The following is a 19,034-nucleotide window of genomic DNA, read 5'->3' on the forward strand; positions in this document are numbered from 1 at the left end:
CAACAATTCATCTCATAGGAGAGGATCAGTAGGAGAGGTATTCCCAAGTGCCTCTACTTGCTCTGATACCAAGTTGTAAATCTAGGGTTTTAGAAGAAAGAAAAGAAAAGAAGAAGAGAGATGTGTCGAGAGGTGTATGTTTGTTACTATTCACACCCTCAAAAGTTCTTTATATTTTGAAAAGATAAAAATAACAAGTAAGCCCCTACTTGGGTGCCCAAATACAGAGATAATACAAGAGAAGAGAAAAAAAGGCTAAAACACCCCTATCTAAGCATTCTCAACAAATTTGATTAATAAAATATCATAAATGTGTCTAATTTTTCTACATTTTTGTAATTTTCCATATTTATTTCTATTTTAAAAATTTTATTATCTAACTATGACTTCATGGGTTGACCAATTTGATTTAGATGGTTGAATTGCTTTGTCACCACTTGGATAAAGAATGGTTTTGTTTTTGAGTTCGTTTTAAAATATACTAGTGGGGACTCGTGTGATGCACGGGATTCGTTAAGCGAAAGCTAAACAATAGAAACACATAAAAGTATACAATTATTTTATATTTTGAACTTTTTAAATAATTAATAATTATTTATATTTTATATACTACTTTTAATAAATTTTTTACAATACAAAAATAACAACAATTAATTTCAGCTAGGGTTGTTCATCAAATTGATGAAACCAACCAACTCAATCAACTCGACCCAACCAGGTTGAGTTGGCTTTGGTTCAATAATTTCCCAACCCGACCAGGTTGGATCAGTTTCGCTTTGGCCATTTGTAAACCAACCAAAATCAAACGACCTGACCATAGATATATATAAATATTTTATATTTTAAAAATAATTTTTTAATATGGGAAAGTGGGAAAATTCCCATATTTCTTAGTCCAAAATATATTATATCATAAATTTAATTTTTAATTTCAAATTTTTAAGTTTTAAATCTTTTGAATTGACTAACTAAATATAATTTCGAATCATTCTTTCTCGAGTTGTACGAGGGGAAAACCTCCTATACGTTTCTAGGGGGGGCATTGTTCATCTACATCTATCCCAATGAGCCATCTATCGAATTGTTGCAATTGATGTTCGGTTCTGAAGATAAGAGATCTTCAGAAAGTGGGTTTTTATGATCCGATAAAGAATCAAACTTATTTAAATGTTCTAGTTATTCTATATTTCCTTGAAAAAGACACTTAACCTATACGGACAATTCATGATATTTCAAGAGGGCTGGTTTTCACAAATGGTCAGACGATTTCAGGTGACCATCTCCCCAACCTTACCAAGTTGATTTGGTTGGCCAAATAGCCTACAATCGAACTGAACCAACCTGTGAACACTCCTAATTTCAGCTAAATTAATAGTCTAAATCTCAAATAAATTACAATAGTTTAATCTCCAATAATTATTGAAAATTTAAAGCGAAAATGCACAATTATTGAAAATATATTGATAATGAAAATACAATAAATAACTAATAATAAGACAACAAATACAATACTTATAAAAATACAAAAAATAGTAAAAGATTATTGATTTTAATTATTGATTTTAATCAGTAAATAGTATAATCTCAAATAATATTTTAATTACTAATAAATATTAATTGATAAACTATAACAAAAATACAATAAATTAAATTTAAAAAATTCAATAATAGTAGTTTAGTTTCCAATAATTATTGTGAGTTTTATGTTAAATAAAAAACAAAATAAATTTATACATAATTATTAAAAACATATTTATCACGGAAAACAATAAATGATTATTGAAATACAAGAAATATTGATTTTAGTATATATAATTATATAATAAATATAGATTAAGAGTTTAAAATTATTATTAATAAATATTAATTTTTGAAATTTATTTTCTCAAATTATTAATTGATATAAGTGAAGTTAGTTATTTACAATAATTTAGTTATTTAAATAATATCATTATTTAAATATTAAAATATTAATTATTTATTAAATTAATAACCTGTAATATATACTATTATAACATAATTTCATTATTAATTTTTTAAAATATTAAATTATCAACATAATTTAATAACCTGTAACATAATTTCATTATTATATAATTTAATTAGAATGTTAAAATAATTCTTAAATTTTTTAATTCAAACTTTCTTTATATAGATATAATAGATAAAAAGTGGGGGAGAGGATATATAGGAATTAGATATAATTTAGGAGAAAGTGGGGGAGTTAGTTTTGGAGAAATCTTAGGAGAGGAGATTATTTAGGTTATTGGGAACGTTTGTGTGTGTGTGGGGGGGGGGGGAGTGAGAGATTTTAGGTAATTTTTCTATGGGGAAGGAGAGCATCTCATTGGTTGTTTCAATAAATGACATGGAATTAAAAGAATAAAAAATTTAAAAAAGGAGAAAATTCCTAGACTCCCTTCTTATATATTGTTAAAAGTTTTGGACATAGATCTAATTAGTATCATTTATTAGTAAAAAATAACTTGCATATATGTTTTAATAAAAGAGAATAAGAGTGGATACCTTAAATATATGACTTAATGAGAGGGGATTAAATAAGGTGAAAAGCAATAATTGAAATTAAATTTTCAACCCTCATAATTAGAGATGGACTAAATACACAAATATGGGCATTTTAGTCAAGAAAAATTCTACACCCTCAGTCGTACTTTTAATAATAGTACAGATTTGTGCTGTTCCAACCAACTGATCAATGGTGATCTTCCAGGGAACCTACTCTGGCTATCAAAGAAGAAATGGTTCAATGTTTTTTACAAGAAAGGCCAACAAGTTGATGTTTTGGCATCCAAGGCTTTGGAGAAATCTTAATAAATGGGAAATTAATAATGGTTGCTTTGATGCTAAAACTTTAAACAAACCCTCCCATGTCCAGATTAGGGAGATGAAAGAATTTTGAATGTCAGACCCTTCAGAAACCCTCACAATTCACTCATTCTGAATCTGATGGGTACACAATTCACTAATTCTTTGGGAGGGACTTTTCATAGGACCAAGTGTTAGACCCCAGTCCCTTTCTGAGATGGCACTTATGATTTGGGCAATAACACTAGAGAATGCCTCACAAAATATAAGATGACTACCTGAGGCATGAATTGTCTGTTTTGTCAAGAAACAACTAGAATGCTGATCATCCCTCACTGCAAGTTTAGCTTACCAGGGGCCCATTTTTATGAAATAATTTGCTTTCCAAGGAGGTTTATGAGCTGGAAAGTAAAAGGATTAGATAAGAGACACAAAACATTATAGAGAACATTCCATATATAGGTAGTTAGGGTGAAAGAAACACCAGAAATTTTAATAGCAAAGCATCTGTTTTGATATTGTGTTTCAGAAACTAAAGCTATGGTTCATTCAAAAGGGAAGTACTCCCAGCTACACATTTTTCTTGACTCATTGAAGGATGAAGGTATCACTTAACATTTATTTTTGGATGATGATGCTGGGTACTACTGTAGCAATTTGTTGTACTTGTATACTATACAGGCACATAAACCTTTATCATGACTTTAGATCACTGTTATCAAAGCATCAAGAAGTCAACAACTAGTCAATCCATTAGTTAGTTTGAGAGCTATACGAGCTGCATCAGTAACTAATCAATTAATGCCCATGATGTTGTTGCCTAGGATGACTACTCATCAACTGATGGTCAGTTTATGTGTATGGAGATTGGAGAGTTTAGTTCTTTTATTTCAGTTAGTTGGGTTCTAGTGGTCGTTTATACAGTTTGGAAGCTCTGTTGTTCATCTATTTTTATTTTCTTTTTATAATTTTTTTTTATTTACTCAGTGATTTACTATAAAAAAAGGGATGACTAAGTACCGACTAGGTTGACCACAAAGTTCACCACAAAGTTGATTTGATGTTTTTATTTGTTTGTGTTTATCTGTCTTTAAGTTTTACAACAGTATTATAGTGTCTTTATATTATTATGCATACTAATTGCTTTTAGCATATCTGATCACACTTGGTTGAGAACATACAAAACTAAAATAGAAGAGAAATGGTGTAGTAGTTCCTATAAACAAAGGGATAAATCAAATAGTCAAGGTTGCAGACACAGACAAACCCTCTCTTGCATCACTGTTTTGTGGTCAACTAGTCACCACATCACCTAGAGAGGAAGAAATGACTGGTCATCACCTCAACACTGCTTAATACAATTACATTTACCCTGAGTCTAAGAAAAGAAGGAAAGAAAGGTCATCTAAGCTTTAAGTTTTGCAAAATTGGCAAGATTAGTCATAAGTGAGATAAATAAAACCCTGTAAACACAATTTGATGATCTATATATTTCAGTGCTACTTTCCACACACCAATAGAGTAGAAATGGCCATTGGCCATTGTACAGGCAAGAGATGTTTCTAAAAAATGTACTTATGCTGATCATTAATTAAACAAGTCCAAAAATCTTTTGTTGCCTGATTTGGGAAAACAAATAGTGATATTTACCCACCTATAGGCAGTTATTGGTGCATCTGGATTTGCTTCCCTCGGCATTAAATCCATCCCTCGACCTTCATTTATCATTCTTGAAGCCAATTGAATCATTGCAGCTGTTTCAGGAAGAGTTGCTCTATATTCCCGGTCACTGACTGGAGCCTGAACCATCCTATTTAATATTACTACCCAAGTTGCAAGTTATTAGAGGTATAAGCAATAATGGAGGAAGATACTGGAACAAGCATAGATGGTTATAGGAATAATCTATTTCTCAACTACACAAATTGAAGAAATACTGATATGGTACAAGTACAGTTTATTTTATGCAACTGGCATATAAGTGGACAGAATTTCACATATATACATAACATTTCAAACCCCTGCCCTTTTAAGTGAACAAGGAAAATTATAGTGGACCAAAATTCCACAGAAAAGAAAGCAAGGAGATTTTTCAAGTTTATCATTTTATGTATATTTATTCAAATTTCTGTACCCATTGGGCCTTAGAGCTAACCGTTTTAGGCTTTTATATCAGTAACAGTACAATGAAAACTGTGTTTTCTCATCAGAAAGTAAGAACAACAAACAAAAATAATAAACATCAATTATAACAGTAATAATTGGTGAAACAAATTTGATATAAAGAAAGATACATTACATGATTTAGAAAAAAAGGTATCGGCAGATAACAGTTAAATGTTTGGCAACATAGAAGAAACTTCAGAAAATGAATTACAGTCTCTTCCTGTGTTTATGTCCAAGGATCTATATAAAATATAAAGTTCAGTTCTATAAGATTCTTGATTATGAACAGCAGCTATAGCATCACAAGCCATTGCATCAATAACCAGATGCTTTGGAAATACAACAAATCACCTTTTAATTTAATAAACATTTTTTTCCCAGTGAACAATAATAGACTTCAAGCAGTCGTGGTCCTAACCATTTTTTCCCTTCCAATGACAGTTGAAGTTCAGTCAACTTCAATGAATTCACCTACTACAGTACAGGTTACTCAGGTGTAGGGTGTTATGGACGCCTTCCTCGGGAAGACGTACCATCGCCGCCGGCAGCAACAGGCTCCGGGCCCACCGCCAGCAGCAGCAAGGATTCAGTGATGCTCATCCTACCCAGTTCGGCAACAGCAGCCTTATCTAGATTAGATTAGCTCATTTTGCTTGTTCTTATCTTATTGTTCTTATCTCTTATCTTATCTTGTTAATAGCTTATCAGATTAGGATTAGCTTAGCTTATCTTATCTTGTTAGTAGCTTATCAGATTAGGATTAGCTTATCTTATCAGATTAGGATTAGCTTAGCTTATCTTATCTTGTTAGTAGCTTATCAGATTAGGATTAGCTTATCCTATCCTTAGCAAGATAAAACTGGAAGTCTCCCTATTCAGCAAGGAGACTCCCTTTGATTAGGACTCTTGTAATCTCCTATTTAAGGAGACCCCATTATTGAATGAGATATCAAATTATTCAGTCAAGAGTGAGTTAGGAGAGTTGGTGATCTCTTGGACAAATCACCGAAGGTGCCAAGATAGGTTCATCACGAGCAAGAAGGAACAAGGGAAAACAGGAGGTTTTCCCCGTGGACCGACCCGTGACGAGATCCTATTCCCGGGCCCGCAACAACTTGGTATCAGAGCAAGGCGTCATGGGAGATCTGGAGCAGCTACCTTCCAGGGTCCACGACCTCGAGCACCAACTCGTGGAGACCAGCTCCGAAGTTCGTGAGATCAAAGGTGAAGTGCGAGAACTGCGACGACTAATGGAGATGTTTCTTTCCAGCAGGGAAAGGAACTCTGACGGAGGAACAGCAGCTAACGACCGCCGGCCAGATCTGCCAGAGTCTTCCGGCGAACAGCAGTCCGTCGGCCATGGAGCAACCATCACCCCCAAGTACAGCAGGCTGGAGTTCCCATCGTACAACGGCAACGGAGACCCCCTAGGCTGGCTGTATCGCTGCGAGCAGTTCTTCCGGAATCAACGGACAAATGACCAGGACAAGGTAAGCCTAGCCGCCTTTCATTTAACAGAAGAAGCACAGCTTTGGTTTTATCGGTTAGAGCAAGAAGAACCCGGGCTCAGTTGGCCCCAGTTTAAATCCTATTGCCTTCTTCGGTTCGGACCCCCATTGACCAGCAACCCACTGGGCGAGCTAATTAACCTTAAACAGACCGGAACAGTTGCTGAATACCAGCGACAGTTCCAAACCCTCCTCGCGAGGGCATCCTCCGTGCGACCAGACCAGCAAGTCGATATGTTCACAGCAGGGTTAGCAGAACCCCTGCGAGTGGATGTCGAGATGCAGAATCCCCCAAATTTGGTCACAGCCATGAACTTAGCCCGCGCATTTGAGTGCAAGCTGCAGCTCAGCCGCGGAATTTTTAATGTGGGTCGTCCACCGAACTCGTGGGTGCCCCCAAGACCAGCAGCAACGACCCCCTCTTCTGCTACCAGCCGGGAAATGAAGCCTCCCACGACCACCACCTCTAGAGCAGTGACAAGTACAGGCAGTAACATGGTCACTCCTCCCATCAAGCGCTTGACCAGGGCAGAAATGGCAGAGCGCCGAGCGAGAGGTCAATGTTTCAACTGTGATGACCTCTACTCGGCAGGACATAGATGCAAGAGGCTTTTTTGCCTTCTCATAGATGAGCAAGAGGAGGAGGAAGGGGAACCCGCCACATTCGAACCAGAGATCTCTCTCCATGCGATCACCGGTATTAAAACCTCTCAGACCAGGCAGTTACAGGCACAGATCGCAGGTCAGCCGGTGCGCATTCTCGTCGATTCAGGGAGCACACACAACTTCATAAGTGAACATGCAGCCCTGCAGTTAAAACTACCAATGGAACTCCGGCCGCGACTACAGGTAGCCGTCGCAAATGGTGAAAAAGTTCACAGTCCAGGGATTTGTAAGGACGTCCCAGTACAGGTCAATTCTGAACTAATTCTTGTTGATTTATTTGTACTCTCATTGGATGGGTTTGATATTGTTCTTGGGGTCAAATGGTTAATTACCCTAGGCCCGATTTTGTGGGACTTCAGCGCACTCACCATGACCTTCCACCTGAATGGCAAGCAAGTTTCATGGCATGGTTGCAGGGTTAAAGAAAAGACACCGCAGGTTCATGCACTCCAGACAGAACCGGCAGCCATGGAAAAACTTCTCGCCGAGTTTTCAGATCTGTTCCAGGAACCGAAGGGCCTTCCCCCTTCCCGAGCTTGCGACTATCGTATTCCTTTGGTGGCGGGTTCAGCACCAGTCGTTGTCAGGCCTTATCGCTACCCTCACTTACAGAAGGATGAGATAGAAAAACAATGTACAGCGATGCTGAACCAAGGGATCATACGCAAAAGTCACTCCCCCTTCTCTTCGCCAGTTTTGTTGGTGGCAAAGCAGGATGGAACGTGGAGGTTCTCTGTTGACTATAGAGAACTCAATGACCGGACGATCAAAGATAAGTTCCCTATTCCCGTTGTTGACGAACTGCTGGACGAGTTGCATGGTGCCCAGTATTTCTCTAAGTTGGACCTCAGGTCCGGATATTTCCAAGTTCGTATGGCTCCTGGTGACGTGAAGAAGACTGCTTTTCACACCCACCATGGCCACTTCGAATTTTTGGTCATGCCATTCGGACTCTCCAATGCACCATCTACATTTCAGTCACTAATGAACGAGGTATTCCAGCCCCATCTGCACAAATTTGTTTTAGTTTTCTTTGATGATATCCTCGTTTACAGCAAATCATGGGTAGAGCATGTCCACCATCTGAGGACCGTTTTCGTACTCCTACGCCAACACAGCTTATTCCTAAAACGGTCCAAGTGCTCCTTCGGAGAGCGACAGGTTCTTTACCTCGGCCACATCATCCATGGGCAGGGTGTAACAGTTGATAGTTCCAAGATTCAGGCTATAACAGAATGGCCCAAACCTCAATCCGCCAAGGCCTTACGCGGGTTCCTCGGTTTAACGGGTTACTACCGCAAATTTGTACAGAACTATGGAGTGTTGGCAGCCCCGTTAACCAACCTGTTGAAGAGAAACTCCTTCCGGTGGGACGACGCAGCTGATGAAGCTTTTCTGTCACTGCGAAATGCACTGTCTTCAACCCCTGTCCTGCAATTACCTAATTTCGCCCTCGAATTTACAGTCGAGTGCGATGCTTCCGGAGTGGGTATCGGGGCCGTACTACAGCAGCAAGGGCACCCGATCGCTTTCTTCAGCCGCAGATTGGCTGACTGGCATCTGAAGCTTCCAGCCTATGAGTGCGAACTAATCGGCCTTGCCCGAGCCATCCAGCACTGGAGGCCGTATTTGTGGGGGCGGTCATTCATCGTCAAAACTGATCATTACAGCCTCAAATACCTGTTAGAGCAGCGTCTCACCACTTCCCCTCAGCAGCATTGGGTTAGCAAACTGCTCGGGTTTGACTTCCGGGTGGAATATAAGGCAGGATCCTCTAATCGCACAGCTGATGCCTTATCTAGGCGAGAAGAAGACGTGATGGTTCTATGTAGCATTTCCCAATCTCGGATCTCTCTGTTTGATGACATTAAGAAGGCAGCACCACAGTCCCCAGAATGGTCGCTCTTACTGCAGAAGATCCAGACCGGCACGGCCGACCCCGATTGGTCTCTTCACGACGGGTTGGTACTGTATAAGGGATGAGTCCATCTTCCAGCAGATTGCCCGTTGATTCCCACCATCATCACCAGCATCCATAACTCCACCCACGAGGGCATTCAAAAAACACTATACCGCGTCCGGACTGATTTCCATTGGCGAGGTATGAAGACTTCTATTCGAGATTTTGTCCAGAATTGCTCCACATGCCAACAGCACAAATGGGAAAACCTACACCCGGCAGGCCTCCTTCAGCCCCTTTCCATCCCATCGCAGATCTGGGCCGACATCTCCATGGACTTCATTGAGGGACTTCCCAAGGTAGGGGGCAAATCAGTTCTCTTTGTGGTAGTCGACCGTTTCTCTAAATACGCGCACTTCATTCCTCTATCACATCCGTACAGTGCCACTTCGGTTTCCCTCGCCTTCTTTACACATCTTTTGCTTACATGGGTTGCCGGAATCCATCGTCAGCGATAGAGACCCGGTCTTCACTAGTGCCTTCTGGAAAGAGTTATTTCGACTACACGGCACCACCCTGGCCTACTCATCAGCTTACCGGCCACAAACCGACGGTCAGACGGAAGTGGTTAACCGCACTATCGAGATGTATCTCCGCTGTTTCGTAGGCGATCAACCTCGACGGTGGTTGGAATGGCTTCCTTGGGCCGAGTACTGCTACAACACAGCCTACCATTCCTCCCTCGGCATGACTCCCTTTCGCGTCGTTTACGGCAGGGATCCTCCCCGCTTACTGTCCTACGAGCCTGGATCTACTCGCTTGGACGCAATCGATCACTCCTTACAGGACCGCGACGCCCTCCTCGCCGACGTCCACATTCGCTTACAGCAGGCCCAGCTCCGCATGAAGCTCCACTATGATAAGCACCACCGGGAACTATCGTTCGATTCAGGACAATTTGTTTGGTTGAAGCTCCAGCCCTACCGGCAGCGCTCCTTGCGCCACAAGGCTGCCCCGAAGCTGGCCCCTAAGTACTATGGGCCCTACAAGGTTCTGCGACGGATTGGCAGTGTGGCCTACCAGCTGGAATTGCCAGAGACTAGCCGAATTCATGATGTCTTCAACATCTCCTTGCTGAAACCATTTACGGGTGTTCCCCTGGACCAAGTTCCTTCCCTGCCACCCTTGAAAGATGGCAAACTGGTCTCCCAGCCTAAAACTGTCACCCGCTCTCGTTTTAATCGTGGAATCCTTGAAGTCTTGGTGGAATAGTGTGATCTACCACCAACAGAAGCCACATGGATCCCATTGGCAGAGTTCCAAGCCACATATCCAGCTTTCGAGCTTGAGGACAAGCTCGTAGTCCAGGAGGGGAGTAATGTTATGGACGCCTTCCTCGGGAAGACGTATCATCGCCGCCGGCAGCAACAGGCTCCGGGCCCACCGCCAGCAGCAGCAAGGATTCAGTGATGCTCATCCTACCCAGTTCGGCAACAACAGCCTTATCTAGATTAGATTAGCTCATTTTGCTTGTTCTTATCTTATTGTTCTTATCTCTTATCTTATCTTGTTAATAGCTTATCATATTAGGATTAGCTTAGCTTATCTTATCTTGTTAGTAGCTTATCAGATTAGGATTAGCTTATCTTATCAGATTAGGATTAGCTTAGCTTATCTTATCTTGTTAGTAGCTTATCAGATTAGGATTAGCTTATCTTATCCTTAGCAAGATAAAACTGGAAGTCTCCCTATTCAGCAAGGAGACTCCCTTTGATTAGGACTCTTGTAATCTCCTATTTAAGGAGACCCCATTATTGAATGAGATATCAAATTATTCAGTCAAGAGTGAGTTAGGAGAGTTGGTGATCTCTTAGACAAATCACCGAAGGTGCCAAGATAGGTTCATCACGAGTAGGAAGGAACAAGGGAAAACAGGAGGTTTTCCCCGTGGACCGACCCGTGACGAGATCCTATTCCCGGGCCCGCAACATAGGGCATCTCAAGTTACACCAATAAGAGTATTGTGCCTTGTCTTTTTTAATCCTATTGATGATGGATACTCCATTACTAGAGAGAATGGCTTTACAGTTCAGGATTCAGTTTACCACTTTTTTTGGGTTGTGGGGATATTGTAGTGGTGAAGGAACCCAATTGTTCCCAGATTGGTAGGGAAACCCAAAAATGTTATTAGTTTAGAAAGTTTCAGGGGGTCTGGATATTGCCTCACTCAATTAGGAAATCCAGTTCATAGTGCAGTCTTTTTAAGGAACAGGGAAGGGAATTAAACCAAGAAGAAAAATAGAAGGAAGAAAGAAAAAAGAGAGAAAGCACAAAGATTTAACATGGTTCAGCTCGGTGCTTACATCCATGGGAGAGAGAGAAAACATCCACTATGAGAAGAATAGATACAAGACTGACCTCTCTATAAACGCACAGCAAAATGTCCTCACTCATTCTCTAACCCTAATCCCACACAAACAATGGCTTAAATAAGCAAAAGACCCAATTATATCAGAATTTCACATCACTTCCTCCAATAGCATACAAGTCCCCAAAATTATCAAAATTACAAATATGCCCCTATAACCTCCAACGCCCTAGCTGAAAGAAAGCCCAAATACAACTAAATACAATATATCTCTACACTTTCCCTCAAACTCGAGGTAGGGAAACCATCTTGAGTTTGCAAGTAAAGATGTTGAAGCAACCTCCATGAAAATCGATGCACTACTGAAAGCAGAAGCCATGAAACTTGAGATGTTGAAGGGGTCTCTTAGAGACCAAAGTTGGATATTAGAAAATTGAATGAACTCATGTTGAAAAGCCAGAGTAAAGCCATGTCATGATCTAGTAATCACCAAACTGAAGCTAGCCAACACATATCATGCCAAAAAAATCAAAGTTTGCCATCAAGGCCAATCACAATTACTGAACTAAAGATCCAACCATGTCAAACAACTAAATAATCAAGAAATGCCAGCATAATTACCGAAACAAAGTTGGCTAGTGAAAAGACAACTGTGGTGAACTCCACAAACCAAGGCAATGAATCAAAGTTGGCCAACAGAAAGCCAACTAGATAAAGAGAATCAAAATTTTGTCACCTAAGGAGATCAAAACTCCAAGGTTTGGGTTGGCCAATCGAAGAGCCAACTAGATAAAGAGAATCAAAATCCCATGTTACCTAAGGAGCCGACTAGATAAAGAGAATCAAAATCCCATGTCACCTAAGGAGATCAAAACTTCAAGGATTTCCTCAATAATAACTCAAATCTCCCATTCCATCTAATGAGATGAAAACTTCAAGGAAGCCAAGCAAAAACAAAGGAATAATCCATCTCTCTCGACAACCGACCTTTCTATTCATTACTATCAAAAAACTATAACCGGTCGACTATTAATAGTACTAGTTGATTGTTAACAACATTGGTCGATTGTTAATAATACTAGTTGACTGTTAACAATACTAATCGATTGTTAACAATATTAGTGAGCTGTTAACAATACCGGTCGACTGTTAACAATATTGGTCGACTAGAGCTATTCACTGAAGAAGAGAGAAGTGCCGAAGATCTGAGGGCCTTGATCCATATAAGGGCTATACAGTGAATGAAATCCCTAGAGGTATTCACAGACTATATAGTGGATGACATGCTGAGGAAGTGGGGTGAGATTGCTAGCTGTACCCAGACTAAACAAGGGGTGGACAGGGAGTCAATGTTTTGGGCACAGTTGTAATTTAAATTTGTTTTTTTTTTCTTTTTCCTTTTTCTTTTCTCTCTCTCTTTTTTCATTTCTTGGGGCTCAAGCTGAAGTTGGAAGATAAGAAAGTTTGTCTTCCTCTTTGTAATTCCAATTGTGATAATTAATGAACTGTGTTATTGATAAAAAAAATACTGGTTGACTAACAATAAGAGAAAGCCATAGCCTTCCGGTATGATATGGGAATATCTGTGGCAGACAAAACAACAGAGAAGGAGCTATGGCTTGAAGGAAAATCATAGCGGCCAGGAGGACGAGAAATTCGAGAAGAGCAATGTAAAGGGGGATTAGAGGATGGTTGAGGATCATGGATAGGTGCAGGTGTACTTACAGGATCAAGAGAAGGATGAGAACTCATGGCAAGAGATGATGGATCAGCTTCTAGTGATGAAGGCGGTAGGGCAATAGGAGCTGGAGCAGCTAGCCTCTTTTTGAAATAGACACGGAGCAACTCTGGAATAGACACGGATAACAACAGTCAACTTGTTGCTGAGAATTCAGGTTAGAGGCAACTGTGAAAGAGTTCAATGGCAGCAATAGGAGATGGGTATAATGATCAAAAACCTAGTGCGGTGGTTTCCTCTGACTACCTAGGTGTACAGATGACCTCAATTAAACTGAATGGGGAGAACTATGTTCCATGGGCCAAATCTGTGGAAATTCTTCTCAAGGCAAAGAGGAAAGTGAAGCACATAAAAGATGAGAAACCATCGGCTGACTCCCCAGGGTTTGATGATTGGGAACAAGAAGATGCTCAAATCATGACTTGGCTATGGAACAGTATGGAACCCAAAATCAGTGCCAACTTCATGTTCCTTGATACAACTAAGGATATATGGGAACATGCTAAGAAGTTGTATTCCGGACAAGACAATACAACAAGAGTATATCAACTTTATCAGGAGTACTTTGATTTGCAACAAGGAAACACAACGCTAGAAGAGTACTATGCCTGCATGAAGAACATAAGGAATGAACTCAATGTCTATCATCCCCTCACTCCAGATATTAAAGTTCAGCAACAGCAAAGGGAACAACTAGATGTTACAAGATTCTTGGTGGGGCTGAAATCAGAGTATGAACCAGTTAGAGACCAAATATTAGAGAGCTCCACCCTTCCTACACTTGAGGAAGTATTCTCACGGCTTCGCAGAATTTCTTTGGGACAGACAGAGAATCCCACACAGTCTGTTAGATCAGCACTTGTAAAAGCTAGAGGAGGTGGCCCTCCCTCCAAGTGTACTCATTGTGGAAGGGAAGGGCACACAGTGAATTTCTGTTATGACCTACATGGCCCTCCCTCCAAATGGGCTAATCATGTTGTAGCAGGTGAGGTTGACATCAGTGATAGTAAACAGGCAGACTGTACTCCTCTCCCATCTACATCTACTTCTGGGAGGGAGATGGTGAGTGTACCGCGTGATGAGTATGAACGGTTCCTTCAAACTACTTCACAGCATACCACTGCCACACTTGCCCATTCAGGTATTGCTTGCATGTCATCTAAAACCTCTCCCTGGATTATTAACTCTGGAGCATCAGATCATATGACCGGGACTCCAGGTGTGTTCTCTTCTCTTTCTGAAACCTCCACACCACAAACTGTTACACTTGCCAATGGGTTCTCATCTCCCATCTATGGTGTTGGTAATGTCGACATGGCTTCTGTGCCCTTATCATCTGTTTTATATGTACCTAAGTTTCCATTCAATCTTATGTCTGGTAGTAAAACAACCAAAGCTCTTAACTGTTCTGTTACATTCTTTCCTTCCACTTGTGTTTTCCAGGATCTCAAGACGGGGAAGAAGATTGGTGGGGGGCATGAAGCTGGTGGATTGTATTACCTTGACGGTGGTGGATCTTCAATTGCTCTTCAGACTTCACTTACTCCTCTACAATGGCATTGCCGACTGGGACATCCATCTCTCAAGGCTCTCAAGATGTTGGTTCCGTCATTGAGTCAGTTGTCAGTTTTGCAATGTGAGTCATGTCAGTTTGGTAAACATCGTCGTGTGTCCTTCAGTCCAAGAGTTGAGAGTCGTATGTTGAGTCCTTTTTCTTTGGTTCATTCAGATGTTTGGGGTCCAATCAAAATAGAGTCTTATAATGGGTACAAGTATTTTGTCTCCTTTATTGATGATTGTTCAAGAATGACATGGATTTATTTAATGAAAGAAAGAAATGAATTATTTTCCATTTTTCCAAAATTCCATGCTGAAATACGCACACAATTTGGTGTTCCAATCAAAGTTCTCCGTTCAGATAATGGTCGTGAATACTTTCTTACTTCATTTCAACAGTATTTAGAGCAGCATGGCATTATTCATCAGACCTCATGTGCATTCACCCCTCAACAAAATGGGGTAGCTGAACGGAAGAATCGTCAGCTTCTTGAAACTACTCGGTCTATGCTTCATCACATGAATGTTCCTAAACGGTTTTGGAGTGATGTTGTACTCACTGCATGTTTTCTCATTAATCGGATGCCCTCTTTTATTCTTCATGGTCAGTCCCCCTTCTCTATCTTGTTTCCCACTTTACCTCCATTTCCATTAACTCCTCATGTCTTTGGCTGTGTGTGCTTTGTCCACAATCTGAGTCCTGGAATAGACAAGTTAGATGCACGCTCAATTAAATTTGTCTTCCTTGGCTAGTCTCGGACTCAAAAAGGGTACAAGTGTTATAATCCCATTACCCGAAAGTGCTATGTCTGCCCTGATGTCACCTTTTTTGAGTCTGTATCCTTCTTTTCAAGTCCTGATGCATCCTTGTCTTCACCCTCACTTCCTCTTCCTCTTCATGTCAGTGATCCAGTTCCAAATGCTGTTGTGGAAGTAGACTCATCACCTCATCCAGTGCAGGTCACCACCGAACGACCACCGATCCGACAAGTGTATACACGTCGAACGACACCGGCCCCTCCAGCTTCTACCTCATCTGCGGATCCTCTCATGGCTCCTATTGCTGAACCTTCAGACCTTGACCTACCCATTGCCTTACGGAAAGGTAAACGTAGTTCTACCCTCCATCCCATTTCCAATTTTGTTTCATTATCTCATCTTTCTACCTCACATCGCCAGTTTGTTTCACTTTTGTCCTCTATTTCCATACCTAACAATGTTCAAGAAGCTCTTAGTTCACCTAGATGGCGGCAGGAAATGGAGGAGGAACTCTCTGCTCTTCAACATACTCAAATGTGGGAACTTACTACTCTCCCACCTGGTAAGCATGCCGTGGGCTGTAAATGGGTGTATACTGTGAAATACTTGCCAGATGGTAGTGTGGAGCGTCTCAAGGCTAGACTTGTTGCTAAAGGTTACTCACAGTTGTATGGAGTGGACTACATGGAGACATTCTCTCCGGTGGCTAAGATTGGTTTTGTTCGTGTACTAATCTCCCTGGCAGTTATGTATGATTGGCCTCTCTTTTAGCTTGACATAAAGAATGCCTTCCTCCATGGTGATTTGGTGGAGGAGGTATATATGGAGCAACCACCTAGGTTTGTTGCTCAGGGGGAGGATGGTAAGGTGTGCAAACTGAAGAAGGCAATTTATGGGTTGAAACAATCTCCACGTGCTTGGTTTGGGAAGTTCAGTGAAGTGGTGAAGAGTTTTGGAATGAAGCAATGCCAGGTTGATCACTCAGTGTTCAGCTATGACTCAGAAGCTGGGAAGATTTTATTAGTGGTCTATGTGGATGATATTGTCATTACTGGTAGTGATAAATTGGGGATTGGCAAACTAAAGGTATTTCTGCAAAATCATTTTCAAACAAAAGACCTTGGAACATTAAAGTATTTCTTGGGAATAGAAGTTGCCAGGTTAAAACAAGGTGTAAATCTGTGCCAGAGGAAATATGTTCTTGATCTATTGGAAGAAACAAGACTGTTAGGTGCAAAACCGGCTAAGACCCCTATGGAACCAAATGTTAAGTTGAGTAGTGATACAGGAGAAGTATTTGAAGATCCTGGAAGGTATAGATGACTAGTGGGGAAGCTGAACTATCTGACTATCACGAGACCCGACATCTCCTTTGCAGTCAGTGTGGTGAGCCAATTCATGCAGAACCCTCGTACACCTCACTGGGATGCAGTCCTTAGAATTGTGAGGTATCTGAAAGGAGCTCTAGGCCGTGGGCTATTGTATAGATCAGGAAGAAAACTTGAAGTAGTTGGGTATACAGATGCAGACTAGGCAGGCTCAGTGAATGACAGAAGATCTACTACAGGCTATTGCACATTTCTTGGAGGAAATCTTGTGACCTGGAAGAGTAAAAAGCAGGTGGTTGTGGCCAGAAGCAGTGTTGAAGCCGAGTATAGGGCCATGGCGCACACTACCTATGAATTAGTGTGGTTGAGGAATCTCCTACAAGAAATTGGATTTCACATGGATAAACCTATGAGATTGTACTGTGACAACCAAGTTGCACTCCATATCTCATCCAACCCTATCTTTCATGAGAGAACAAAACACATAGAGGTTGATTGCCACTTTGTGAGAGAGAAAGTCCTTGCTGGAGAGATAAATACAGAACATGTGGGCTCTAATGACCAGTGGGCAGATTTGTTTACAAAAGCTCTAAGCTCAGGGAAAGTGAACTATCTATGTAACAAGCTGGGATTATATGACATATATTCTCCAGCTTGAGGGGGAGTGTTAAAGTGTGCTGAATAGGGGTAGTTTAGTCTTCTTATGCTTGTTAAGTAGCTTGCTTATGTGGCAGTGTTATTAGAGTCACTCTGCCCCACACTTAAGGGCATTTTTGTCTTTGTAAAGATCATTAGAATCTAATGAAGATTAAGGGGGTCGACTATAAGGGGAATCCAACAGATTTCGACAAACCCTTATTTTCTGTCTTCTTCTTCTCTTCTTCTTCCTCTTCTCCTTCCTTCTCTTCCTGGTTCGGACTACTGTAGCAGCATTCGAAACAATGCAAAATCCTCGAATTCCACATTGGGAGGCAGTCCTAAGGATTGTGCGGTATTTGAAGGGAGCTCCAAGTTGTGGTTTGTTATATAAGAGTGGAGAAAGTCTTGAGATAGAGGGATACACAGATGCTAATTGGGCCAGTTCCATATCTGATAGAAGGTCCACTACAGGGTATTGCACTTTTCTTGGTGGGAACTTAGTGACATGGAAAAGTAAGAAGCAAACAATGGTAGCAAGAAGCAGTTCAGAGGCTAAATATATGGCTATGGCACACACATGTGAACTAGTGTGGTTGAAGCGTCTCCTAGAGGAGATGGGATACTCGATTGACACTCCTATGAAGCTATATTGTGATAATCAAGCTGTAGTTCATATCTCCTCTAATCCAGTGTTTCATGAAAGGACGAAGCATATAGAAGTTGATTGCCACTTTGTATGTGAGAAGGTGCTTAGTGGAGTGATAAGTACAACATATGTGAACACAGGAAATCAATGGGCAGATTTGTTTACCAAAGGGTTGAATCGGAGAAGAGTGGACTACATATGTAACAAGGTGGGACTATATGACATATACTCACCAGCTTGAGGGGGAGTGTTAGAGTCGACTGTAGAAGGGTAGTATAGACATTTTATGTTAAGTTATATATTAGTTGTTTAGTTGATGTGGCTCTCACTTAAGTGAGGGCACAATAGTAATTCTTGTGTATTTTAGAAAAGTATAAGTAAAAGAGTGGCCGATTAGAGAAGATGGTTTTTTACTCTCTAGCTGAGACTATTCTTTCTCTCCCCCTTCTTCTCCTTCTTCTTCCTCTTCTTCTGATCTGGAATCATACGAACACCTCATCTGAATTTTATCAGCTAGTCTCACTTTTTCTTTGCCAGAAAGAAGGGTGTATGATTGAAAAAAGGTTGACTTATAAGTCATGTGATTAGAAGCACTAGAATCAATAATCCATGGAGATTCGGAGGTATCAATAGACACATGGAATGCATAAGCTAAGTTACCTGAGGTAGAAGCGAAGGAGGTTGAAGGAGTGGGTCCAGAATTTGCTTGTGTGAGAGCCCTACCATATTGTTCCAAATGATCATGGAAGGCAGAGATAACATTTTCTTTGAGATCAGACCAAGGGGGGCCATCCTGAGAGTTCAAAGTAATTCCTCCACTTTGCAACTCATGAGAAGCCAAGTTAGCCGAAGTGAACCTCTTCTGATTTGGTTTCTTGTTCTATTCTGGAGCTGATTTCTTATTTAGGTCTTGTGCCCAATTCGGCTTTAGAT

General features: G+C 40.7%; 1 protein-coding gene across 4 annotated transcripts in view; it reads right to left on the reverse strand.

Annotated features, from left to right (window-relative positions):
* Positions 1 to 19,034, reverse strand: part of LOC104596426 (UPF0613 protein PB24D3.06c-like) — a 45,822-nt gene that overhangs the window by 6,824 nt on the left and 19,964 nt on the right. For all 4 annotated transcript variants that reach the window (XR_016080659.1, XM_088895274.1, XM_088895275.1 and 1 more), the window contains one exon: positions 4,481 to 4,626. Coding sequence is in view for 3 of the 4 variants with exons in the window: in XM_088895274.1 (XP_088751400.1) it covers positions 4,481 to 4,626 (146 nt within the window). In the remaining variant the exon portion in view is untranslated. The remainder of the gene's footprint in view (positions 1 to 4,480; positions 4,627 to 19,034) is intronic.

This window comes from Nelumbo nucifera, chromosome 1, assembly GCF_055504915.1.
Source record: "Nelumbo nucifera cultivar China Antique chromosome 1, China Antique-T2T, whole genome shotgun sequence".
Classification (NCBI taxonomy): Eukaryota; Viridiplantae; Streptophyta; class Magnoliopsida; order Proteales; family Nelumbonaceae; genus Nelumbo; species Nelumbo nucifera.